Raw genomic sequence first — 26664 nt, forward strand, 5'->3', positions numbered from 1 at the left:
ATTACTGTATTCTTTTGTGTTCAGTTGATTTGTTCTAGTGAGACTTTTTTTTTTTTAATTAGGCTTTACATCCAGCGTGGGGCTTGAACTCACAACCCTGAGATCAAGACCTGAGCTGAGATCGAGTCAGACACTCAACCAACTGAGCCATCCAGGCACCCCTCTAGTGAGACATTTTAATTCCTTTCTCCTTTCCTTTTGGGTATATTCTGTAGCTATTTTCCTTGTGGATACCTAAGGGTTACATTTTATATCCTAAGGTTATAACACTCTAATTTGACTCTATAACAGCTTAACTTCAATAACATAAAAAAAATACTCTTATACAGTTCCATCCCCAACCCCTTATGTTACAGAATTACATCTTTATGCACTGTGTGTCCAAGAACATAGACTAATAATTATTCTATGTATTAATCTTTTAAGTCATGTAGAAAAAGTGGTGTTACAAACCAAAGGTACAATTTACCAGCTTTTATATTTTCCCATGTATTTATTTTTATTGGAAATATTTATTCCTTCATATGGCTTTGAGTTACTTTCTAGTATCCTTCATTTCAAGCTGAAGGACTCCTTTTAGAATTTCTTATGGGGCAGTTCTAGTGGTAACGAGCTCCTTCAGCTTATGTTTATCTGAGGGTGTCTTAATTTCTCCCTCATTTTTTTAAAAGATTTATTTATTTGAGAGAGAGAGAGACCATGGAGGGGAGGGTCAGAGGGAGAGGGAGAGAGAAACTTAAGCAGACTCTGCACTGAGCCTGATGTGGGGCTTGATCTCATGACCGTGAGATCACAACCTGAGCAGAAACCAAGAGTTGGACGCTTAACCAGCTGCACCACCCAGGTGCTCCTCTCCCTCATTTTTGAAGGACAGCTTTACGCAGTTTGGTTTCTTGGTTGACAAGATGTTTTTGTCATGCAGCACTTTAAATATATCAACCCACTGTCTCCTATCTTTACTGTTTCTGATGAAAAATCTGCTTATAATCTTATTGAGATCCCTTACATGTGATGAGTCACTTCTCTCTTGATGCTTTCAACATTCTCTCATCCTTGGTTTTTGACAGTTTGATTGAATGTGTCTGAATGTGGGTCTCTTTGAATTATCTCTATTTGGAGTTCATTGAGCTCCTTGGGTATTAATATTCATGTCTTTCATCAAATTTGAGGTTTGGGGCCATTATTTCTTCAGATAATCTCCTTGCCCTTTTCTCTGTTCTCGTGAGACCACAGTACATATGTTGGTCTCCTTTATGGTACCCCACATATCCATAGGCTCTATTTACTTTTCTTCCGGTTCCTCAGCTCAATCATTTCACTCATATTTTCCTCAAGTTTGCGGATTCTTTTTCCAGCTCAAATCTACTTTTGAATTCCTCTAGTCAATTTTTTTCTTTCAGTTATTGTACTTTTCAGCCCCAGAGTCTCTTTTCAGTTCCTTATGTTACCTATCTCTTTATTGATATTCCCATATTGTTAACAGACCATTTTCTCGACTGTGTCCTCATCTTTCTATAGTTCTTTGAGCATCTATAAGATAGTTGTGGTCTCTGTGTAGTACATCCACCTCTGGGCTTTCTTGGGGATGTTTTCTGTTGTTAAATTTCATTACTTTGAATTGGTCATAGTTCTTTTTTTCTTTGTCTTAGGATTTTTTGTTGAAAACCGAACATTTATTTATTTAAGATTTTATTTTTAAGTAATATCTACACCCAACAAGGGGCTCGAACTCACAACCCTGAGATCAAGAGTCACATGTTCTACTGACTCAGCCAGCCAGGTGCCCCAAAACCTGGACATTTAAATCTTATACTGTGTTAACTCTGGAAATCAGCTTTTCCACCTGCCCCAAGGTTTGCTGATTTTGTGGTTGTTACTATGTAGTATCTCTGTGCCTAGAGAAACATAAACTTAAGATCTTCCCAGGTCTTTTCTAAGCCTGCACTTTCCCTAGGTATACACAGTGACTTTCTAAATTCCCTGTCTATGCAATTGCTTTTGAATGACCTAGTCCTTAAATGTCTAGCTGCCAACAAGGGAGAAAGGGGAAAATGAATGGTGAAAGAAAAAATAACTCTGAGTCTTTAAATCACCTGGAAACCACTTTAGATGGTGGGGTTGGAACAATGAGTGCTCACCTCTGTGTCTACACCTCTGTAATCACAAGCAATCATCAGAACACACATCACTGATATCTGGAGAACAAGGTCCTTATTACTCACCCTGGCTCCCACAAGCTGTGCACAAACTGCCAGGTACATGTGCATGGCTGCCTACCTTGGCAGTGGGAATGGGAGATACGTAGCCACTAATGTGCTAAAAGCTGTAATTGACCAAAATTAACCACAATTTACTGTCCAAGACTTGCCCTGGAAGTTTCAAGTTTTTGAATAGTCTGCAGAGCTCTAAAGTAGTTACATCAGACAGACTGTGCTGGTACAATTATCCGGGTAGCGAGATAGATTCCCGGTTCTTCCTACTTCACCATCTTCCCTGATGTCATGCCACGTCTGTACTTTTAAATTTTATAGTAACCACTTTTAAAAGCAGAAAGAAACACACAGAACCTTTAACAATATTTAGCCCAGTGTATCAAAAATACGATCATTCAGGGGCACCTGGGTGGCTCAGTTGGTTAAACCGCTGCCTTCGGCTCAGGTGATGATCCCAGGGTCCTGGGATCGAGCCCCACATCGGGCTCCCTGCTCATGCAGGAAGCCTGCTTCTCCCTCTGCCTGCCGCTCCCCGTGCTTGTGCTCTTTCCCTCTCTCTCTCTCTCGCTATCTCTCTCTCTGTGTCAAATAAATAAATAAAGTCTTTAAAAAAAATACGATTATTCAATGTAATCAACATAAAAATTTTTTCTACTATCTTCAAAAGTGTGTGTTTTATACTCAGAGGAAATATCAACTCAGATGGTAATTTTCAAGGGTTAAAGTGAAGTGTTGTACTGCCACAACAATAACACGTTTAAGAAAAAAAAATTCCACATTGCTTTTGTTTTATGGTTTAACCTCAGTCACAATTAAGCAAAACGTAAAATCCCATTTCCCAGCTGCGGGAGCCACATTTCGCTTGCTCAGTGGCTCCATGTGGCAATGGCAGCTCTAGATGCCCAGCTCCAAAAAAATGAGATTTGGGAGGTGAAGTTTGGTTTGGTTTACCTTCTCTCCTTTACCGAAGGCCCTTCCGTTCCTTGCTTTTCCAGAATGCCCACTGGATTAGGTTAGACATTTACCCTGCCCGGCAGTCAAGTAATCGGCAGAAGGCTGGCAGGTTGCTGTCGCCCTCTTAAAGGTCGCTGCACAGCGTAGGAATGAGTGGCTGTATCTTCCAGGCATGAGTTTCCAGAAGGCGTGAGAGATGTGCGAGTCATTTGGTACTTGTCTTCCATTCTTGAAGCAGAGCATTCACACTCAATCCAGCAAGAACCCACCAGTTCTGAAGAGAATAGCAGGGCTGGCAGCAGCTCCGGCTTCATTTTACAAGCCTGGCGAAGTTCCGCTCTGTGTGTGGGGTCATGCTGTGAACATCCATGTGAAGGATACCAGCTGCTTCAGGGAGAACTGTTCTTAACACCGCTGAATGAGTGTGACAAAAAGAACTTCATCAGCATTTTTCAATTTGGGGTTTTTTAAAAAAAATTTTCCAGGTAACTAACACAGGATGGTGAATGTCAGCAAATGCAGGTTAAAACCGTAAGAAGGTGCCATTTCACACACATCAAATTGGTAGAAAAAATTTATCTCTGTCAGTGTCAAGAGCTGGCAAGAATAGGAAGTAAAACGAACTCTTATCCGGAACTAGTGGGAACGTAAATTATTTCAGCCACTTTGGAAAAACATTTTGCCATTATTAGATCAAGCTGAAGGCACAGATCCCTCACAAGTGTGTGCAGAAGTCCCCACTTATCCCTGGGGGATATTTTCCAAGACCCCCAGTGGATGCCTGAAACTGTGGATGGTACTGAGCCCTATATATACTATGTTTTTTCCTACACATGCATACCCATATAAAGTTTAATTTATAAATTACACACAGTAGATTAGCAACAAGAATAATAAAAGAGAACAATTACTTACAACAACATACTGTAATAGGAGATGTGAATGTGGTCTCTCTCTCATACTCTTTTCTTCCTAAGCAGACATATCTCTGATCAACTTTAATTTATAAATCAGGCAGATTACTAAGTGATTAACAGTAACTAATAATAGAACATTTGTAATAATACACTGTAATAAAAGTTTAGTGAATGTGGTCTCTCTCTCACAGTATTTTATTATACTGTACTCACCCCCCTTCTTGTGATGCTGTGAGGTGATGAAGTGAGGGGAATGACGCAGGTGCTGTGGTGCAGCGTTTGGCGACTACCAACCTTCCGTAGATATACCAGGAGGATCATCTGCTTCTGGACCGCAGCTGACCACAGGTAACTGAAACCACGGAAAGTGGACCTATGGATAAGGGGAGACGATCTAATAATAAATGCACTTTTGTATCAACTCTTCTACTTGTTCACTTAGTAGTCATATGTAGTGTGGGAACTTGATGGATTAGACAAAGATGTAATGGTCCCCACCCTTCAAGACTGTGTGATCTAGCAGATTCGAAGAGCTTGCAAGCCTGTTGCTAATGTATCCAGACAACCACAACTGGCCTCCTTTACGCTAGCATGAAGTAACTCATTAGATTAGCAAAAAGGCTTTGAAGGGTCATGTAAATGTATTGATGGGTGGCTCACAGAGGGGGGTATATAAAGAGTGGGACCAACCAGTGGCAGACTGGATGACTAGTTTAGAGAGGAGGGAAGGATTCTCAAATAGCAGGATTTCAAATATATGTTTCACCCATTCTATGTTTTGCTGAAAATCAGCCCTAAATCTTAGAAATTATATGTCAAGTAAAAGGCAGATATCATCTTCTCATTTTGCCACTGAAAGAATTGACATTTTCCTGCTTGCCCTGTTCAGAAATACACGTGGTATTTAGCCAGACTAGTCAAGAAAAAAAGAGTAGTCAAATAAATGAAATCAGATATGAAAGAGAAGTTACAAATGATAGCACAGAAATACAAAAAATCATAAAACATTACCATGAACAATTATATACCATCAAATTGGACAACCTAGAAGAAATGGATAAATTTCTAGAAACACACAGTCTTCTGAGATTGAATCAGGAAGAAACAGAAACCTGAACAGACTGATTACTAGTAATGAAATTGAATCTATAATCCAAAAACTCCCAACAAACCAGTCTATGACCAGATGGTTTCATAGGTAAAATCTAGCAAACATTTAAGAGTTAATATCTATTCTTCTCAAACTATTCCAAAAAATAGAAGAGGAAGGAATGCTTTCAAAATCATTCTATGAGGCCAGCATTACCTAGATAGGAAAACCAGATGAGGACACTATAAAAAAAGAAAATTACAGACTAATATCCCAGATGGACACTAATGCGAAATTCCTCAAAATTTTAGCAGAGTTCAAAAATATATTAAAATGATCATTCACCATGACCAAGTGGGACTTATTCCAGGGAAACAAGGATGGTTCAATATACACAAATTAATCAATATGATATACTCCATTAACAAAATGAAGGATAAAAATCACACCAGCATCTCAGGAGATGCAGAAAAAGCGGTTCACAAAATTCAAAAACTGTTCATGATTAAAACTCTCAACAAAGTAGGTATAGAGGGAACACACTTCTTTTGCCACATATGACAAATGCACAGCTAGTATCATACTCAGTGGGGCAAAGCTGAAAGCTACTTCTCACGAAACATGGGTCTCCCTGGGTAGCGCTGGCTTCCTGGCTTACTGGAGGCATCATTTTGGAGCTGAGCCCATTATTTTATTGGTAACTTTTTCATCTAGCACCCTACTTCCTATCACCATCCCTGATTCTGAGGGGCTGTGGGCCAGGCCCTTATACCTAACATTTACATCTCAATAGGTATATTGCTGAAAAGGCACATTCCTTCCTTAAAAGGAAACAGGATAACTGAAGAACAAAATACCAATTCCAGTGCTTGGCAAATGCAATTTATAAATTTCCTACTAAGGTATCTGCTACATGGATTGTTCCACTGATCTGAATTAATAGCAACCAAATGAATCATCACAGTTAATTGGCATGATTTGTCTTCTTTTGTTATTTTTATAAATGTTTTACTTAGAAAGCAGCCTATTGTTCCTAGTAAACTTAACGGATGGTGAATATCAACGCAACAACTCGGGATGTTTTCCCAAAGTGTCTTCCAATTGTTCCTTTGAAAACTGAGGGAGCATTTCATTGCTAGTCCCTCTCTTCCTTTCCAGGCTAAGCCACAATAACTATCAGCATAGGTATAAATATCTTTCAGCTGATTAAATGGTGTCCTGGCAAAAGGAGATTTGTTTTGGTATAATTTCTTGGACACTCTTCCAAAGAATGCTTTCTACATGAGAACCCAATGACATTTTCCATTCTTTGAAAGGAGGGTAACAAAGGAATGATCTTCCCGCTGAAATGGGTCAAGAGTTCTTTGCTCTTTGTACCACTATGACAAGCCAGCCTACAGTTCCGGGTTGGAATTGGGCATCTTTTTCATTTTTCAGCAGCATGCTTAAAGCCGTCAGGTCCAGGCAGAAATGAATCTTGAGGTACAATGTGACCTTCAGACTCAAGGCCAGCAATGTAAGGGTCCATTCCCATCCTCTCTCCAAATCAGTAAAAGTGCTCAAAGCTAGATTTTAGGATGGTTTAAACAAACAAATCCTCATTCCTTGCTGAGAACATTCCCATCTGGTGGGCACTGGGTGCTGCGGCAGAGTCGGAGGAAACAGGCTACCGTGTGTGACCCCCTTCACTCTCCCAGCTGCCCTGCTTCTCATCCTGACCCCACACTCAGGTTTGGACGCACAGAACTTTCATGCAATTTTTCTCCTTCCATTGTGACCCTTCTGGGAAAGAATGCCTGGCTGAGGTTTCCCTGAGAAGCCTACTCCTTCCCCAGGGGAAGCCCTCAGCTAGCGGCATGCCTGACTTGTTTGTCAGACAGTGAGATCTGCTAACAGCCCAGTGACATGCTCTCCGACTCATCTCGCGATACTGGAAGGGGATGCTATGGAAGGTCTTTCGGGAGACCTGCTCACCATGGTCCACCCCAGTCCTCACATAAATACTTTCCTTGGATGTTTTCCAGGAAGGATGGATTTATCCTGAAAGGAAGGCAAATTTTGCTGAGCTCTAAAAGACTTCAGCTCATTTACAAACTCCACAGTTTTAATCTGAGCTACAAGCAATCAAATATTCTCCATTAGAAACAAGTCAATTCCACAGATTTTTTGCAACACTTGCTTACCGGTGGTTCTCAGAGACAGGTAGCATCCATTTACTTGGACAGCGACAGCCCCCAGGAAGACACTCCCAGGAGCCATACCACCAGACTTGCCCTCTATCCCACCTACACATGGCCGTCTGAGTGGTCATTATAAAAAACCAGCATGACCTGTTCTCTGTTCTCTGTTAGTAATCATCTTGGGATATTCAATACTAGCTGCCACATCAGAAGAACATCCAATTCTCAATAGCTTCACAGCCCCTCCTGGGCTGTCACGCAGGGAAAAGGGTGGAGGGGGCCTGGGGACCTTGGCCGCCTCCTCACTTAGCTCACAGACCAGTGACCTAAACACCTTCATCACTAGGGGAAGTTTTCATGAGCTCTAACTCCCTGCCTTGCTCATGGAGTATCTTGTCAACTTTTCTACCCTAGTATAGTACCTATAAGGTCAGAGCAAAGTGAACAATTTACTCTCAGGAAGTCTGAGGGGGTACCCTTAAGGGAGTGCCAACCAGGGCACACTTTCCTTAAAGTGTTTTAAACATCATGCATATTTGCACCCTGCTCCTTGTTACATCCATGTTCATTTCCATATGCAAGTCTTTTCTGACATCAGGAAAATACTGCCTCTCAATTTTGCAATCCTACATCTTACAAAATTGAAATGTTCAGTTCCCACTCAATATACTATACTATACATTTTAAAATAGTAAAATGAATAGCAATATACCCACCACCTAGTTTTAAAAAAATAGGATCCCTCCAGTACCTTTAATGCTTGTATGCTGCTTCCCAATTATATGCTCTTGCCTTCCCCACAAACAAAACCACTATTCTGAATTGTGTATAAATCATTCCCTTGCTTTTCTTTAGAGGAGTACTACATATGTAGCTATTCCTGAACAGCTGCTTGTTCAGTTGCCTGGTTTTGACTTTTAAATAAATGAAATCATACTGCATAGATGCCTCTGTGACAAGCTTTTTATCCTGAGTTTTGTGTCATCCGTGCTAATAAGTGTCACAATGGATTGACTATTTTCACTGCTCTATGGACACACTGTAATAGGATTATCCTTTCTACTGCTGAAGGGTATCAGGGCTCCTAGTGTGCGGATTTTATGAAGCGCTACTGTGAACACTTCTGCTCGAGTCTCCTGATACACACACGCACAAACGTTTCTTGAAAGCAGTGGTTCCAAGCTTGAATGTGCATCAGAATCACGTGCAAGGTTTGCTCAAGCACATACCGCCGGCCCCCCTAGACCAAGAGTCTCTGTTTCGGCAGGTCTGCGTGGCTGGAGAAGGTACATCTTTAACAAGCTCCCAGGAGATGCTGATGCTCCCGGCCTGGGGATCACACCATGAGAACCACTCGCTAAAGGACCCACCCATGGACAAGTTACTATACTGTGGGTTATGTATGTGCTCACATTTTATTAGGAAACGCAAATTGTATTTCCAAAGTTGTACCAATTTACACTGTTGCCAGCAATGGATGAGTCGTGGTGGCTCAAAATCCTTGTCAACACTTGAATATTGTCTAACTTTAAGATGTGTGCCCATTGTGTGAAATGGTACCTCACTATGATTTTAATCTGCATTTCTCAAATTACTAAAGAGGATAAACATCTCATAAATGTTTTGCTCATTCTTTTTTCTCCTTCTATGACCTGTTCATGTCTTTTTCTGCCTATTTTGCTAGTAGGTTTTCAGTCCTTTTTAACTAATTCATGGCAGGCAGGGGCAGGGGGAGGATTTTTAAATCTATTCTGGACACTAATTCATGTTGGTTGTCTGTGTGCAAATACCATTTTCCAGCCTGCGGTTTCTCTTCTCATAGTCTTTATGATGTTTGTTGAAAAGAGGTTAATAGTAATGTAGCCAAATTTATCTTTTGCTTTACGGTGAGTATTCTTTGTGTTTTTTTTTTTTAAGATTTTATTTATTTATTTGAGAGAGAGAGACAGAGAGAGAGAGCATGAGTGAGGAGGAGAAGCAGGCTCCCCGCTGAACAGGGAGCCTGACATGGGGGCTCAGTCCCAGGACCCTGGGATCATGACCTGAGCCAAAGGCAGACACTTAACTGACTGAGCCACCCAGGGGCCCCTCTTTGTGTCTTATTAAGAAGATCTCCTTCCTGGGGCACCTGGGTGGCTCAGTCAGTTAAGTGTCTGCCTTCGGCTCAGGTCATGATCCCAGGGTCCTGGGATTGAGCCCCACATCGGGCTCCCTGCCCTGCGGGAAGCCTGCTTCTCCCTCTCCCACTCCCCCTGCTTGTGTTCCCTCTCTCACTGTGTCTCTCTCTGTCAAATAAATAAATATGTAAAAAAAAAAAGATCTCCTTCCACTAAAATTTTAAAGCTACTTTCCCCCATAGTAGTCTAAACATTTTATGTGGGGGTTTTTTGTTTCTTGTTCTTTGTATTTACGTAAGAGTCTTTCATCTGCCAGGAAGTGATTTTTGAGTAGGGAGTGATATAATAAGCAACCAATTTTTTTTTACTGAACTATTATGAGTCATAAATTATTACAGCATTATAATGTTTTAATATCTCATAAAGCAAGACCTCCTAATTTATTGTTCTTTACCAAGAATAGTTTGGCTGTTTATGGCTGTTTGCTCTTCCATATACATTTCAGATTCAACTAGTCTAGTTCCCACCAAAACTCAAAAAAAAAAAAAGAAAAGAAAGAAAGAAAGAAAAGAAAACCAATTTGGGATTTTATTAGCCATGGCATAGGTAGGTCATTGTGGAGAGAATTGACATCTTTGTGATACCAACTCCTTATATGCAAGAACAAGGGCCTATCTCTCAATTTATGCCTTTGAATTTGTTTCAATAAAGTTTTATGATTTTCTCCTTTAGAAGGTTTGCATATCTTACCTGAACAGACACTTGTCCAAAGAAGACATCCAGATGGCCAACAGACACATGAAAAGATGCTCAATATAACTCATCATCAGGGAAATGCAAATCAAAACTACAATGAGATACCACCTCACACCCGTCAGAACGGCTAAAATCAAGAACACAAGAAACAACAGGTGTTGGCGAGGATGTGGAGAAAGGGGAACCCTCTTGCACTGTTGGTGGGAATGCAAACTGGTGCAGCCACTCTGGAAAACAGTGGGAGTTTCCTCAAAAAGTTGAAAATAGAGCTACACTCTGTCCATAAATTACACTACTATGTATTTACTAAAAGAATACAAAAACATTATTTCAAGGGAAACATGCGTCCCTATGCTTATAGCCAGCATTGTTTACAATAGCCAAATTATGGAAGCAGCCCACGTGTCCATCAATTAATAAATGGATAAAGATGTGGTGTGTGTATATATACACAATGGAATATTACTCGGCCATAAAAAAAGAATGAATCTCACCATTTACAACAACATGGATGGATCTATAAAGTAAAATGCTACACGAAATGTCAGAGAAAGACTAATACCACATGATTTCACTCATATGTGGAATTTAAGAAACAAAACAAATAAGCAAAGAGAGGGAAAGAAAGGGGACAAATTATGAAAGACTCTTAACTACAGAGAACACACTGGTGGTTACCAGAGGGAAGGGGGTGGGGGATGGGGGAAATAGGTGAAGGGGACTAAGGAGTGCATGAGTTATGATAAGCACAGGGTGATGTATGGAACTGCTGAATCGCTATACTGTACACCTGAAACTAATACTGCACCATATGTTAACTAACTGGAATTAAAATTTAAAAACTTTAGGGGCACCTGGGTGGCTCAGTTGGTTGGGCAACTGCCTTCGGCTCAGGTCATAATCCTGGAGTCCCGCATCGGGCTCCCTGCTCGGCGGGGAGTCTGCTTCTCCCTCTGACCCTCCACCCTCTCATGCTCGCTATCATTCTCTCTCTCTCTCAATAAATAAATAAAAAAAAAATCTTTAAAATTTAAAAACTTTAAAAAAAGTCCTTAACATTCTAAAACAACAAAAAAAAGTCTGCATATCTTTTTTTTTTTTTTAAAGATTTTACTTATTTATTTGACAGAGAGAGACACAGTGAGAGAGGGAACACAAGCAGGGGGAGTGGGAGAGGGAGAAGCAGACTCCCTGCTGAGCAGGGAGCCCGATGTGGGGCTCCATCCCAGGACCCTGGGATCATGACCTGAGCCGAAGGCAGACGCTTAACCGACTGAGCCACCCAGGTGCCCCAAGTTTGCGTATCTTTTGCCAAATTCACTGCTAGGTAAATTTTTTGTTGTTACTGTAAATTGCGTCTTTAAAAAAATAAAATCTGTATAATATACATTTTAAAAGACATTTGATATTTAGTATTTCAGTTGCTTTGGCTATGGTTTTTCAGAGAATCTATGTCATTTTCTTAAGCTTTAACTTCATGATTTTGTCATACGCAATAAAAATAACAAAAGATCTCCACCATGTCTGATAGGGTTCAAATTTGAAAACATATCTCCTAAATCAGCTCCATACAGTTCTGACAACTTCTTTCAGAAGAATGGACCCAACATAGCTTTTGTCATTTCTCTCCATCACAACACGGGGGGAAGAAAAGCTAAGTGGGCAGAGGGGAGATAGAGACATTCATCATTTCTATTTAACACAGATTTATTAAAAACTAGGCTAGGAAACTAAAATGGCAAAATTATTGATAAGGGGGGAATCTGCATAATGGATTTACAGGATTTCTTTATACTGTACTATTCTTGCAACTTTCTAAGTTTGAAATAATTTCTAAATAAAACATTAAATGAAACTTTGAGGAATACAAAAATCATGACCATACTAGAGTTACTGCCACACCTCCTGCCAAAGGATTCTTTCCTGTTCAAGACCCTCCCCTAAGAGGACAATCCATGGACATCCATGAACATTTCTCAGCTGTAGTTGAAGGGATAACCAAGGAAGTTAATATGTTGGCTGGCTCGTGATCCAAAAATTATGCCTAATGGGCTGGATTAAAAAGATGAACTGGGCTGGTCAGGCACTTTATAGAATTGGAAAAGTGAAAGACTAAACTAGGAAGCAAGAAAAGCTGGTACTGAAAGGTGGTGATGTTGAAGTTAAGAGAAGCTGCCTTGGACTCTGAGCAAGCTCACTCTCCACAGGAACCAAACTATGAACAAGATGAGGCGGCTAGCTGGCACCAGGACAGAAAGATGGTCACTTGGAGCCACATCACGTTCCTGGTCATACACGAGCAGGGGGGAAGCTGTGAATTCCTGCAGCTAAGTTTCTCTAGAGCCAACCCAAATTTTAAAACCTACTCCAGACTCTAGACTCCATGAGGTCAAGTCCTGTGATGGCTCAGTTTCATTTCATGGCCTTCACTGCTCCCCATGAATCCTTACTTTGGGTCTTTATTTGTACAATCGAAAGAACCCAAGTAAATTCCACTAACCAATAAATTTCCCTGTGAAACTGGAAAAATGTACAGCCTTTAATGATTTTGTAAATAGAAGCCCAAAGTCATACACAAAGTTGTGCCACTAAATGCTATTTTATATTCATTGTAGGTAACTATATCACTAACCAAAGCCATTCTACCTTTGTCAGCTAGGGCTGTTATAACAAAATACCATACACAGGAAGCCTTGCCAACAACAGAAATCTGTATCTCATGGCTCTGGAAGCTGGAAGCCTCAGATCATGGAGCCAGCATGGTCAGGCTCTAGTGAAGGCCCTCTTCTGGGCGGCAGACTGCTGATTTATACAGCAGAAAGAACGAGAGAGCTCTCTGGGATCTCTTTTATAAGGACACTAATCCCATTCATGGGGGCTCTATTCTCATGTCCTAATCATGTCCTGAAGGCCCCACCTCCTAAAACCATCACACTAGGGGTTAGGACTTCAACATGAATTCTGGGGGGACATAAACATTCAGTCATCCTTTTATTAACTTTCTCCTTTTCCCCCTCTGGCTTTCTTCCTTTACAGGGCCAATATTTCACAGACCCTATTGAACACAGAGAGTAAGGCAGATGCTGGCTAGACAGCCAGAGTTATTCACTAGCCTTCTTGCCTCTAGGCAGGATTCAAACCCTCCGCCAGTCAAATGACAAGTAACCGCATGTCATGGCTACCACATGCTACATTGAGACCCACGAGTGAACTGAACCTCTGACCTTCCCGTGCATCTGGCAGGCCCTTCTGTATGCGGCTCTTGCAGCCTGGTTGGGCTTCCACCTCCTAGGCTCCTCCCATCACTGACCCTGGAGAGCACATCGGATGGTCACAAACTTAGAATTGTCCTCTGCACAGAGCTGGGAGGAAGGCTAGCAGAACTTACACTCATGGGCCCATGAACATTTCTTCACAGGCAAGGAGCATCTTACATACAGTAAACCCTTGGAACGGACATATGAAGTTTCAGCTCGGTGTTGTCCATTTAATCCAGTATTGTGATTACTACACAAGCTAATGTGCTGTGTCTCTCCCTGGAAATAGCTCTCTATCACATCTGACAGGTTCCGTAGACCTTTCTCCCACCACAGGGTCTAAGGATATAGTCCCCAGGGTCTTTGGAGTTCTGTGATGCTTCTTAAAGTGTTATTGCTTTGTTTTGTTTTCATTTCAGTGATAGGCTGAGGCAATGACAATTAGCTATTCTGACTTACATGAGGACTGGGGTGCCCACATTTACAGGTGAAATTGCTCTCACAGTGCTGCTAAGTGATCTGAAGATAAATGCCAGGGTCTGTAAGAAGCTGTGCCTTTACAATACACCATACATTATTTGTGCTTGAGAAACTCTGGATTAGCTTATTTAATTGTGGGCTAATTACTTGCTCTAAGATCATATATAATTTGGCTATTTGCCAAAGTTTCAGATGAAGTCTTCAGTGATGAGGGTCACCTATATCCTGACTTTCTCATAGGACTTGCTGAGCTGAATTGTCCCTATTAGGACCCGAACAGTTCTTCTTGGGCTGCCCCCAACAGCACCCCTATACTTGGAGGTAGGTCAGCTTTTCCCACAGGTTGGTGGGAAACAGCTTCCAGAAGCAGTTTCCAACTAGGATACTCTTGGGGAATCCCCTAAACCCATGAAGGAAACCTGTCTGGCTCTCCAGCCAGATGGTGTAAGATCTGAAACTCCTGGGCTCTTCGGAAGATACATTTTTATAGGCCTTCTATGGCTCAGCCGAGATGCATCCAGTTGGGATTGAGCAACTTCTGCACAGACCCATTCTAGGGAAGCTGCCTTCTTAGGCCATATCCCCTCAATTAAGCTACACAAGCCTCCTGATGGACGGCTGGGAACAAGCTTTTCAAACTTATTCAAACCACTTTGTCCTCCTGGTTTGACCTCCACAGGGGGTTCAACCTGTCACTAGACTGTTTAAGAAGAGGGTTTCATTTGCTTGTGGTCATTTTTTTCCCCAATTTTTGAGATATCCTGAAGCAACAGAAATGAAAAACACCCATTAAGAGTGTCAGCTGATAAAAATGTAAAACTCTGTGCAGAAAGAAGCTCTTGCCGTTTGACCGGGGAGGGGAGGGCACCAGGAAGTTTCCTGCCAGCTTGCAAGGACCAGGTTTCGGCCTCAGCCTGGGAAGACTGGGCCCTCTCCCCACTGTAGTCCTCCCTCCATGACGTTATGCCTTCAGGCCTGGAATAGTTGAGAACGTTTGGGAAATTCACACTCCAAAAATATTTCCTTTTTTCGTGTAGGCAAGATAACACAGGAGTGACAGTGGGTTACTAAGAATGCAGTTCCCTCATTATGTAACGCGGACAAAAATAAAGTGTGTTCTGGGCCAAAAATAGGGCTGAGAAAGAAGAATGTGAATAAATAGCACCAAGAAGTCACTATTTACTCAAACTGTCAAATGGCTGAAGAACTTAAGAAAAGTTTTGATCTGTGTCCCATCACTTGTTAGTCAGGGTCTGACTAGGCCCTGGAGGGAGGCGATGTCTCTTTCCTGACAAATGCGTAACAGAAGCAAGTGTGTGTGCAGAGGCTGCTGAAGGAAAGGCGAGTACCACCGGGGCTCCCTCCCCTCCCCTGTCATTAGCAAGCTGGTAAGACTGAGGACTCCTGGATGCTGTATGTAATGGGCATACCCCCAGGGACATCGTTCTACCGTGGGTCCTGTAACAGAACGGGTGCAGATCTCACTAGAGTGGGGACAGAGAAGTACTCCTGCGAGGGGTTCCATGGCAAGTGGCTGTACTTAGGCTGATGACGTACCACAAACCTGAGCCAGGCACTGCCTCTCACGACAGAGCAGCTGGCCCCTCGGGTCAGAGCCGGGCATCCAGAACACATCAGCCTTCGCTAAGTAACCACCTCCTCCTGCACTTCACCCAGTGTCACCTGCTGAATCTCTCACCCCATCACCACCACCGCAACTCAAGGCCATGGCCATCCCTTGTGGGGATCACTGTGGCTCCTACGGGTCTGAGTCTAAGCTTGCGCCTCTCTCTCTACTGAAAACCTTTCGAGCTCCTCCACTATCACTTGACAAGTTCCAAGTTCTTACACAGGGAAGGAAGGCTCTGGAACCTACCACCACTTCCTCTGCTACCTTGCCTCTCTTTCCTCTCACTCTTCGCCCCGGCCACACCAACACCGACACCATATCTGCAGGACTCTGCGGATAGGCCCCTCCACCTGGAACGTGCCCCGACTCTTCCCAACTTCCCACCCCGGTCCTCTGACTTGACAGAGTCTATTCGGCTGTTAAATATAGTTTCTTCCAGGAAGCCAGTGACCCAAGAAGGGGAAAAGGGGTCAAAAGAAACCAGTTCATTTGATGAGATGGTAGGCGATTTCGGTCGCTCTTCTGGTGATGGGGCTATCTGGACCGTCAAGTCCTAGGAACACTGGCTAGGTAGGTGTGTCCTCACGTTAAACAATGGCTAACCATTCATTTGCCCACAGCTGTACCACTTTCCAGTACAGTTCCTAGACACAGTTTTTTTTTTATTAAACAACTACCTATGCCATGCTGGGCATTTTTTAGATAGTATCCTGTTTAATTTTGTTACAATGTGTTGGATACTTATTTTTGTCCCCACAGAGGACAAAAATAAGTATTCTTCCTATCCACAGAGAAAGACATTAGGTATAGCCCAGGATCTTGTGGCCAATCAAGGAAGGCAGAGAATGAAACTCCTCTCTCCGGAGGTGGGCCCATGCTTTTACACATCAGGCCCCATGGCCCGCCACCAACTAGACGGGCATCTGTCCAACCGGGTGGCTTCTGAGTGATGCTTGTATGTGTTGATTTATGACCCCTGCTCCCGTCCAAAAAAGAAAGGCATGTTGAAGTCCTAAACCCCTAGTACCTCAGACTGTGATGTCTGAAGCAGGGTCACTGCAGATGTAAGAAGCTCAGATGAGGTCATGCTCGTATCACAGAAGAGAACACAGACAAACAGGAGAGAAGGCCACGTGACAACAGAGGCACAGACTCAAGTTCTGCCCCTGCAAGCCATGAATAGCAAGGACTTCCAGCAACCGCCCGAAGCCAGGAAAAGGTAAGGAAGGCTTCTCCCCGACAGGTTTCAGAGGGAGCATGGGCCTGCCAACACCCAGATTTCACACTTGAAGCCTCCCGAACTGTGAGATAATAAATTTCTGCTGTTTTAAGCCACCCAGTCTGTGATACGTTGTTACAGAAGCCTTAGTAAACAAATACAGTGATTCATTCTCGTTTTCTTCCCTGGGGAGTACTTTTTATCCCACAAGCTTAGGTACTGCAGACAATCAGCTCACCAGCTTTGAACCCGGCGAGCAGCTCCTCCAGCATGAGCCAGCCCAGCCCGCAGGTCCTCCTCACAGGCTATTCATCCACCTTATTCTGGGACAAGAGGAAGACAAATCTGCAAACCCAAACAAAGGATTGCCCATCATGGTTTTACCTGGGGAGAAAATCTACCTGTTTATCAACCGGAGATGGAAGAAATGTAGTTTCCTTAAAAAGGCTCATCCAGCTGGAAAGCATCAGGGGTATGTGTGCCTCTGAGGCAACATCAAGGTCTCTGCCAAGAGCTGCCAGAGGCCCCTGCTGCCGAGGAGGGCCACGCAGAGGGGACAAGGAGTGCTGCCACGGACCAGTCAGAGACTGGCCCACAAAACTGGGGCCAAGTAGGGGCCCTTTGTTCAGCCACCTTCCTTGAGTGGTAAGCTCACCCCAGGAAGGCTCCCTGCAACAGATGAGACTATTCATTTGAGGCAGGTTTATCCACGACCACCTGTCAGACATCACAGGCCACCAGGGGGAAATTGCTGGCAAAGAAGGCATTGCTAAGATGAACTAGCTTTATTCTGTATTTCAAGAATTAGTCACGCCCATTTATATAGGCTGATGCCATGCCCCACTTCTCAGAGCTGGAGAAATGCCGGCAGCACTGCTCTGGCTTCCGGAAGCTCATATTCTGAAATATTCTGCTTTCATGGTGCCCAATGGCCAAAAATTAGAGTCCAGAAGATTCAAACACAACAGTGGGTCCTCCCTTGCCATCAAAAGGCGCTCATCCATTCAGGGTGTGTGGAGTGCCAAGCCCTATCCGTTAACCCTGCGTGCCCAGAAGAAGCGGGCAGCAGGAGTGGGGCTGGGAAGAGGGGTATGATTGGCTCAAAACAGTGGCTTCATGCTCTTGCCCTCTACCATACCCTGCACACGCCCTCCCCCAGAGGCCCCTGCCCTCAAGTTCCTGGCAATGAACAGTGCGCGGCAACCACAACCCCATTTGGCTTGAGCAGAGGTGCACCCAGCCTCCCTCCAGCCTGTCACTTCCCGGCTCTTTCCCAGTAAGAACTGTATTTCCTTTCTGCACGCAGTTGCAACAATCAGTCCTGAGCTCTTGTCTTATTTGATGTCTCAGTAGCATCTGACACAGTTAATCAACTCCCACCTCCTTCAAATATTTTCCTTCCTAGCTTCTGAAACATCACACTTAAGGGTTGTCTTTCCACCTAGCGCCTGCTCCTCCTTAGTCTCCCCTGGCAGTCCTCCTCCTCTTGCTGATCTCTGGTCAATCCCCAGACCTTCTCTTCCCAGTGCCCTCACTCCACAGGGCTCTCCTACTGCCTCTGCCTAAGTACTATCTACACTGAAGTTTCTCAGTTTACTGCACAAGTTCTAACCTTGTCCTGAAACCCCAAACCAACTTAATCACTTGGGTATTGTTATTTTGCTGTGAAACAAACTGTCCCCAAACTTAGTTTAAAATAAAAACATTACTTCACCCCATTTCTGATGGTCCACAATCCAGGAGCAGTGCAGCTGGGTACTTCCGGCTTGGGTGCCTCAGGAGGCTGCAGTCTTCTGAGACCGAGGAGAATCCACTTCCAAGCTCACTCACAAGGCTGTTGGCAGAAGCCCTCAATTCCTCACCATGTGGGCCTCTCCTTAGGGTTGTTTCTGGCATGGAAGTTGACTTCCCCCAGAGCAAGTGATGAGAGGGACAGAGAGAGAGCAAGCAGCCAGAACAGAAGCTGCAACATCTTTTATAACCTAATCTTGGAAGTAACATATCAACACTTTCTCCATGTTCACTGGTCAAAATGTTGGGGGGGGGGGTACGACACAAAGGTGTGAATACCAGGAGGCAGGGATCAGTGGGGGCCATCTTAAAGGCTGGCTACACCATAGGTATCTAAATGCGCTCTCAAAATTAACACATCCTAACTCAGAACCTTACATCACCCCCCAAAATGCTCTTCCCTCAGTCTTCCCACCTGAGTAAATGACAGCATCATTCACTCAGTTACTCAGGCCCCAAACCTTCAAGTCATCCTCGACTTTGTCCTACCCTCATGCATTCCATCAGCAAATTCCGTGCATTCTGCTTTGAAAATATACACCAGATCTGCTCACCTTTTATCTGAGCAGAGACCTGAGGGAAGTGAGCAAATGGGCCTTGTGAGAATCTGGGAGATGGTTCCAGACAGGGAATAGCAAATGTAAAGCCCTGAGGTGGGAGGAAACGTGGGAAGTTGAAGACACAGATGAAAGGCCAGTGTGGTTAGAATAAGTGAAGGGAAGAGAGTGGAGGAAAGGAAGTTGGACAAATGCGCATCTGTCCAAGCCCCAAGGTGCAAGTACTTTTCAAGTCTCCACCTGTGTCACACTTGCTAATACTCCAGTGACTGAAGAGGCATGGCTAAGTCCAGGTTGGAAGACAAATAATGTCCAAATATACAAAGTAAATTCCACTTCATGGGAGCAGCAGCAAAATCACAATAAATTATCAGCAAGTGTACAGGATGTAGTTCTTTGCAAGCAATTTACTCTACTTCCCTAACCCTTCATCAGCTCCTACTCATCTTCTGGTCTCAATCTAGAAATGACCTCTAAAAAGATTTTCCTGATCCCTAAAGCCTGAGTGAAAAACCTCAGGCATAACACCTTATTATTACACACATTACTCTCTTCACTGATACTGCATGTATTACTCTCTGTTGCCACTGAACAAATGAATGTATTTATACAATAAATGTCAGACTTCCAATTCATTCAGATGAGTTGACTGTACTCATCATTTTATGGCAATGTAACATCAACCCTCCCTACACGACAGAAAGGTCACTGAAAAGGAGGGAGTGTTGTGGTGTCTGTTTTACCTTGACTGCCTAGTACAGTACCTGATATAAAGTAGGTACTTAATATCTGTGAAATAAACCAACACATAACTATAATAAAAGTAAACTGGGGTAACTGCCACTAAAAGAAAAGGCACAAAGAGTGTTCTTTGAGACCCCTGCAAGACTCAGCAGGCTGCAGATATTTAAGAAGACGTGAGACAGAATTAAACTAACTGAAATAAGACCAAAGTGCCCACCAGAGGAGAGAAAAGAAAAGTAGTCAGAGAAAGCAAGACTTTCCTTTTTATTAGACTCACAATGCTGTTTTTAAGTCCAACTTCTCTCTGAAAAACGTTTCTTTGCTATTAACTTCCTCACTGGAAAGCAGACAAATCCTGTCCTTGAAGGATACATTTTCTACTTGGTACAGCGCTCAGCACTCAGGCCTGCATCTGTATGGTTTACCAGCAGCAATCAAGTCCAGCATCTCAGAGAGAAGCACTGTGAAGGCTGGGAGGTCACCAACCAGGGCTCCCCTACTTCATATACACATGTATACATATATATGTACACACATTTTTTTTTACAAAAATAATATAATAGGGTTTACACAGCTCTTTTAATTCTTTAAATTACAGAGGCAAGGTCTATGCTTCAGTATAACCATTTTTTGCTTTGGATTAAAATGAGAATTTTAGGCCTAAAAATAGACTTCAGATTACTGAAGAGAGGCCATATAGCAACACAGACTTAATAAATCTTGATCACCATACAACTAGAAATATGCTATTATCCTTATGCTGGGTGCTATATATCTGCAACAATTATTTTCATTTTAGGTAAAACACAAAAGCAAAATAGTTCACTGAAATAATCTTGTATTCATTACATTAGCACATACACCAAATTATACTAAGTGCATGATCTCTATGTTCCAAAGCTATATTTGTAGCATGTGCTCATCTCTACCCCATTAAATATAGTATCTCGCCAGCAATCACAAAAAAAGGAATGCATGCTGTACAGCAGGACAGAACGGTTTGCAGGGTAATGTCTTACTGGCAACCAAAAACAAAATAAGAGAAACAAACCTTACAAGATAAGATACAAAACTAATTTGCAGTGACATTTAATATATAGTTTTATCAGAAGGAATACATTTAGATCATAGTTATATGGAAAAACACAAAAACTATGTGAAATTCTAAGTTTTCTCCTAGAATATTCAAAATACTCATCAAAAGTTAATTAGTACAATCAAGATGGCCAGTAGATGATTGAATAAACAGAATGTCATTTAGTATTTCAAAAACACAGATTCTGGGAAAAGAAGCTACCACCAAAATATCCAGAAACTCAATTAACAGACATTCTGTCTTGCATACCTGATACCAACAAATATAACAAGTGTGTTTACACAGACTATGAATGCAAGGCAATAGCCTAAGGGATAGTCACAGGAAAGAATAAATGAGCACAATCCCACTGGAGTGAGTACAGAGAGCTCCTGCTGTTCTTCTGGTCCCTGCACATCTCCCCACCTCCTGCCCCTGACCCCTGGTCAAACAAGGGCCATTTCTTTGGAGAAACAAATCTTTCAACAGCTCACGCCCATTCTCTCTGACCCAACCAAGATACAACAGAGCCCAAGCATGGTGCTGGGAAGTCTTTCAGATGCTGGTATGATTCCTGATCATTGGACTGGACAGGTCCTCTTCACAGCCTCCTTCAAGTTCTGACTGGCACAACCTCCCTCCTTCAGAAGGGGTCAGCATGGTCTCTGAAGCCATAAATGAGGTGGCTGTAGAAGAATTAGAAGAAGGAGGTATCTGATGAAAAGGCACCTGCAAGTCTGAAATCCTCTTTGGTGAGAACACTGTACATGCGCTGAGGCAGAGCTCGGGAGTACGGAGCCGGGCGTGGCACGGTGGTGCGCAAAATGAGTTCCCGGCCAGCAGGGGGTGGGAAGTCTGACACGGAGTTCTGCCTTCTCTCTTCTGGAGAGCCCATTCTCTTCAGTTCCTCCTCCGGTGGAGCCATGGCTGCAGCCTTGAACAGAATCAAATGCTAAATTCAAGAGCAAGTCCAATGCTAAACTTAGATCATTTTGAAGGACAGATGAATAAACATGACAAATATATAAAAAAATGTTCTACATTACTCAGTAATGCAGTCAGCCATGTTATGATTACTCAAAAACCAACAGGGAAAAAGCAAGAAGCTTGAAACACTGCATGAGCAGCCAGAGATTACAAATAAATTGGTGACAGAGACAAAAGAGATAATGACTGCCAGGCAATCTGCTTTGAAAAGTGAGGGCCATATTCCGACATCTGAAGAGGGAAAATGTAGCACTGGTTTCTACGTGTTTTTTCTAGCAACAACACACGTTCAAGTCTGATGTCCTCAGTCCAGTAAGGAGCTGCTTCTCCCCCAGAGTCTGGAAAGATGGTTTTTATCTCCATTCTTTCATTTCTTTTTAAAGTTCATTTACCAAATTAAAACTGGGGACATTGGTTTTGTTTGCTGAGCAGCTAAGGTGATAAAGAAATTATAGAGGTCCATGTAATGTAGCAACAGCCACAAAAGAGAAGTTCTCAATATTAAAGGCATCTATTTTTTTTGCATTAAAATTACATAAAAAACATTCAATTAGAGCCTTCATTTTAACCGCTTTAATCACTATACTTCTTTCATTTCTCTGATTATTAGATTTCTTTCACAATACCATCGATTTAGAAAAAAAAGTACTGTTTTGGTAATGGAAATATGAAATCATGTTATACTAAACATCAGCATGAAAGGTATGCCAAATCCAGACTGTTAAAGAGGTGGTTAGTCTTAATGACTTTATGACGTTAGAGGGATGGGAAGGAACAAGGAACTATGAGGGACAAAGGCTATTTTGTTACCTCATCAGAAGATTCAGTCAGCTTGAGAAAAGGTGAGAAAAGAAACAGTGATGAAAAGGAAACAAGCAAGATGGTTTAAAAAGAGCTAGACAAGAGATTTCAAGATCATTTCAGAGACGGCATGCATTACATTAAGGAACAGAATCCTATCAAAAGAATATCAAGACAGACACACACCACATAAAACACACCTAGCTGTTAAACTGAGCAGACATATCCTACTTCTCATGCATCTGATGGTTCAACAGGCAACGTACAGTGTCATTTAATGGGCAAAACTGATAAAACTGAAGCAAATCCAATCTGTGGTTTATTTGCTGAATTCCAGTGGAATACACCACTGACACATGTAATCATGATGAAGTTTAAACAGAGAGTTCTAAATACGTAAAACTGCTATATGCTATACAAAATTCTCACTGAAATTTCATTACTTTCTAAAAAAGTGAAAATCTTGATTGGTAAAACTAATATAAAGTGTCAGTTAATTATGAAAAGTTACATAAACTTTAATGGTTTACATCAACCAGATACTTAAGGTCTGAGTTCAAAAATGTACCAACCAGGTACTTGTTTTATGGATTAAGTCTGCCAATTCCCTAAAAACATTCCCCACAAGGTTTACAATTACATAACACAGGAAAAATGTACAATTTCACCCCTTAAAGGGTATTAGCTATACAAGGCCACTGAAAAGATGATACACTCCTATATTTATTAAAGTAATAAGATAATTAAGTGGAACACAATAACAAAGTAAATCACAGAATATAATCCTGTTTTTCTAAAATATATATGTATTTATATATACTACATGTTGAATGTTGACGGTGATCATCAGAGGGTAGTGAGATTAATGTGATTAAGTTTTACTTTATATTTTCTGTATTATCCTACGTTGTTTTTTTTTTTTTTTAAAGATTTTATTTATTTGAGAGAGAGAGAGAATGAGAGATAGAAAGCATGAGAGGGAAGACGGTCAGAGGGAGAAGCATACTCCCCGCTGAGCAGGAAGCGCGATGTGGGACTCGATCCCAGGTCTCCAGGATCATGACCTGAGCCGAAGGCAGTCGCTTAACCAACTGAGCCACCCAGGCGCCCAGTATTATCCTCCGTTTTACAAAAGCCTTCTAGGGGGCGGGGGGAGCTATTCTCATTCTGGGGGACGGGGGGGAGCTATTTCCATTCTGGGAAAAATAATTTTGCTTAAATATTAACAAGTAATACTCAGCATTAAAAATAAAAATGCTTTAGATTTCAAGTCCTCTTAACACACAAGTTTTTAAAAGTGAGGACAGAGGAAAGAAATCAGCAATAGGAGGAAAATTCATATTGGTGTTGACAAGGAAATGTGGTTGTTAGCTTTTGGCTAGTGAGCTAGTGAAAGATATAGGATGCAAAAAACAAACTTGGTTCTTGATTTCATGCCAGAGACAAAAACAAATCAAAGTAAGCATCTATTGTTTTCTAGGACTCTAATTTATAAGGAAATAAAATACTTGGTTTTTAACTTGAAATTCTTAAAGTTAGGGAACAATCCCATAAATAATCACAGGTTTCAATTCTTGCTAAAAATTCAGGTCAGTACATTTGGCTGTGAAACTGAATATATTAACTAGATATACTCCAGACAGACTCAAAGGAGATTATACAGTTTTTATTTCATATGTAAACCCATGAAAATTCTTACTTGATTCTGAGAATTACACTTTCAAAAGTAGGTCATTCTAGAGTCATCACAGTTCCAGATAAAGGGCACCCTTGTACTTATATATCTTCCTTTACTTACAATTGTGTTATATCCTAATAAACCCATCCTAAGTTGAAAATATCCTAAGTTGAAAATACATTTCCTACTCCTAGCCTACCAAACATCACAGCTCAGCCTAGCCTACCTTACCCGAACTCAGAACATTCACTTAAGCCTACAGTTGGGCAAAATCATCTAACACAAAGCCTATTTTATAATAAAGTGTTGACTATCTCATGTAATTTATTAAATACTGTACTGACAGTGAGAAACAGAACGGTTGTCGGGGTAGAGTAGTTGTAAGTATACTGGCTGTCTGCCCTTGGGATCTCAGAGCTGACAGGGATCTGCCACTGCCCCTGCCCAGTACCATGAGAAGATTATGTTGCATATATCACCAGCCCAAAAAAAGACCAAAATCCAAAATTCAAAGTATGGTTTCTACTCAATACAAATTCTTTTCCTCCATAATAAAGTTGAAAATCCTAAGTCAAATTATCATAAGTCAGAGACTGTCTGTAGTACACTCTATAATATTTTTATCATAATCTTTCATATAACAAGCGCTGACATGAAAATCCTCTTAACCAGTAAACAACATCAGTACAGAAAGTGTAACTAGCATCACCTCCATAAAAATTCAAATTTTAAGAGTTTCAGAATGTCAGAAAGTACTACATATCTTTTGAACCTTTACTTTCAGTAGTAGAGGTAATGGCAAAGATAATTTTTCAAACTGGGCTTTCTTTCTGTGCTAAAGCCTGTTTCCATAGTCCTAAACATCTGAAATCTTGCTCTTCCTTAGCTCAATGCACCATGACAAAAATAGACTAACTTCACAAGTGAAACTGTGAATCCATTTGCAGTACATGGAGTTTAAAATTGGTAAAACTGAACTCTATTCTAATATGAAAGTAGTCAACATTTTTTCCTACTGCACAGCACTGGCCATTGCTAACACCGAGTCCCTACTAGATTCTGGAACAATGAATTTCAGACCCTTCTGGGTCCAGAAATTTATATCCTAAAATGTACTTATTATTTTACTTAAACATGTAAGAAAGGAAATGGATTTCAAAGACTCAAAAGTCACTGTTGAAAGTCATTGTTTTTTTTTTAATGTTCAAACCCAATGCCCAGACTTACACTCAGCAGCTATATAATCAGCCAAGTGTGGGAATCAAAACATCATCTTCCTGAGGAGAGGTTTGGAGAGATCATGATCAGTCAGTAAGGGAATTCACATACCCTGTGAGCATTCACGAACAGCTTGTGAATGATTCTGCCAGCATGGCCTCTTCCTGCGCCCACGACTAACACTTCAGGCTGCTCCAAGAGGCAACTCACAAACCTGGGGGAGAGAGGTAATGAAAGGACAGAAAGTGAGCTGCTCAGTTCACACTGTGCCAATCCTCCCAGATTAATTCTGTAGACAAACTCTCAAACCGATACCGGCTAAACCTACTAAGGCTAGAGTGGAACTTTTATAACAGAGGGACATTTGGAATTAAAATAGACTCAAATGACAATCTTACTGCCTTTCAACTGTTTTCATAAAATTTTCCTAAAAGTCTCGTATCTGGGGATTGCTGGGTGGGGCTCAGTTGGTTAAGTGTTGGACTCTTGATTTCAGCTCAGGTCATGGATTTTAGGGTCGTGAGATCAAGCCCTGTGTTGGACTCTGCATTCAGTGGGAATCTGCTTGGATATTCTCTCCCTCTGCCCCCACCCTACTCTCATGCCCCTCTCTCTCTCAAATAAATAAATCTAAAAAGAAAAAAAAACCTCACCTCTGTCAAAGGGTAAAAAGAAATACTGAGTATTTCTTTCAGACTGGAAGCTTACAAAATACTACAGTAAATAAAAGATTAAAACAGTATTTTGGGGGATGCCTGATTGGCTCAGTCAAGTTAAGCATCTGACTCTTGGTTTTACCTCAGGTCATGATCTCAGGGTCATGAGATCGAGCCCCACACTTGGCTCCACGCTGTGTGAGGAGTCTGCTTAAGATTCTTTGCCTCTGCCCCTACCCCCGCTCATGCTTACTCTCTCTCTCTCTCTAAAGTAAATGAATAAATAAAATCTTAAAAACAAAACAAACAGTATTTCTGAACAAAAACCAATTTATACATATACA

At 41.8% G+C, this 26664-nt stretch overlaps 1 protein-coding gene across 4 annotated transcripts in view; it reads right to left on the reverse strand.

Annotated features, from left to right (window-relative positions):
* Positions 1–20145: 20145 nt before the first annotated feature.
* Positions 20146–26664, reverse strand: part of RAB3GAP1 (RAB3 GTPase activating protein catalytic subunit 1) — a 115532-nt gene continuing 109013 nt past the window's right edge. For 3 of the 4 annotated variants that reach the window (XM_073884645.1, XM_073884654.1, XM_073884656.1), the window contains 3 exons: positions 25776–25878; positions 22778–22798; positions 20146–21914 (listed from right to left, as the gene is read on the reverse strand). In XM_073884645.1, coding sequence (XP_073740746.1) covers positions 21678–21914; positions 22778–22798; positions 25776–25878 — 361 coding nt within the window. In that variant the 3' untranslated portion in view covers positions 20146–21677. The remainder of the gene's footprint in view (positions 21915–22777; positions 22799–25775; positions 25879–26664) is intronic. The other variant, XM_025856892.2, reaches the window with a different exon arrangement.

This window comes from Callorhinus ursinus, unplaced genomic scaffold (genome assembly GCF_003265705.2).
Source record: "Callorhinus ursinus isolate GAN/ISIS: 27379988/994484 unplaced genomic scaffold, GSC_fseal_2.0 scaffold2, whole genome shotgun sequence".
In the NCBI taxonomy this organism is placed as follows: domain Eukaryota; kingdom Metazoa; phylum Chordata; class Mammalia; order Carnivora; family Otariidae; genus Callorhinus; species Callorhinus ursinus.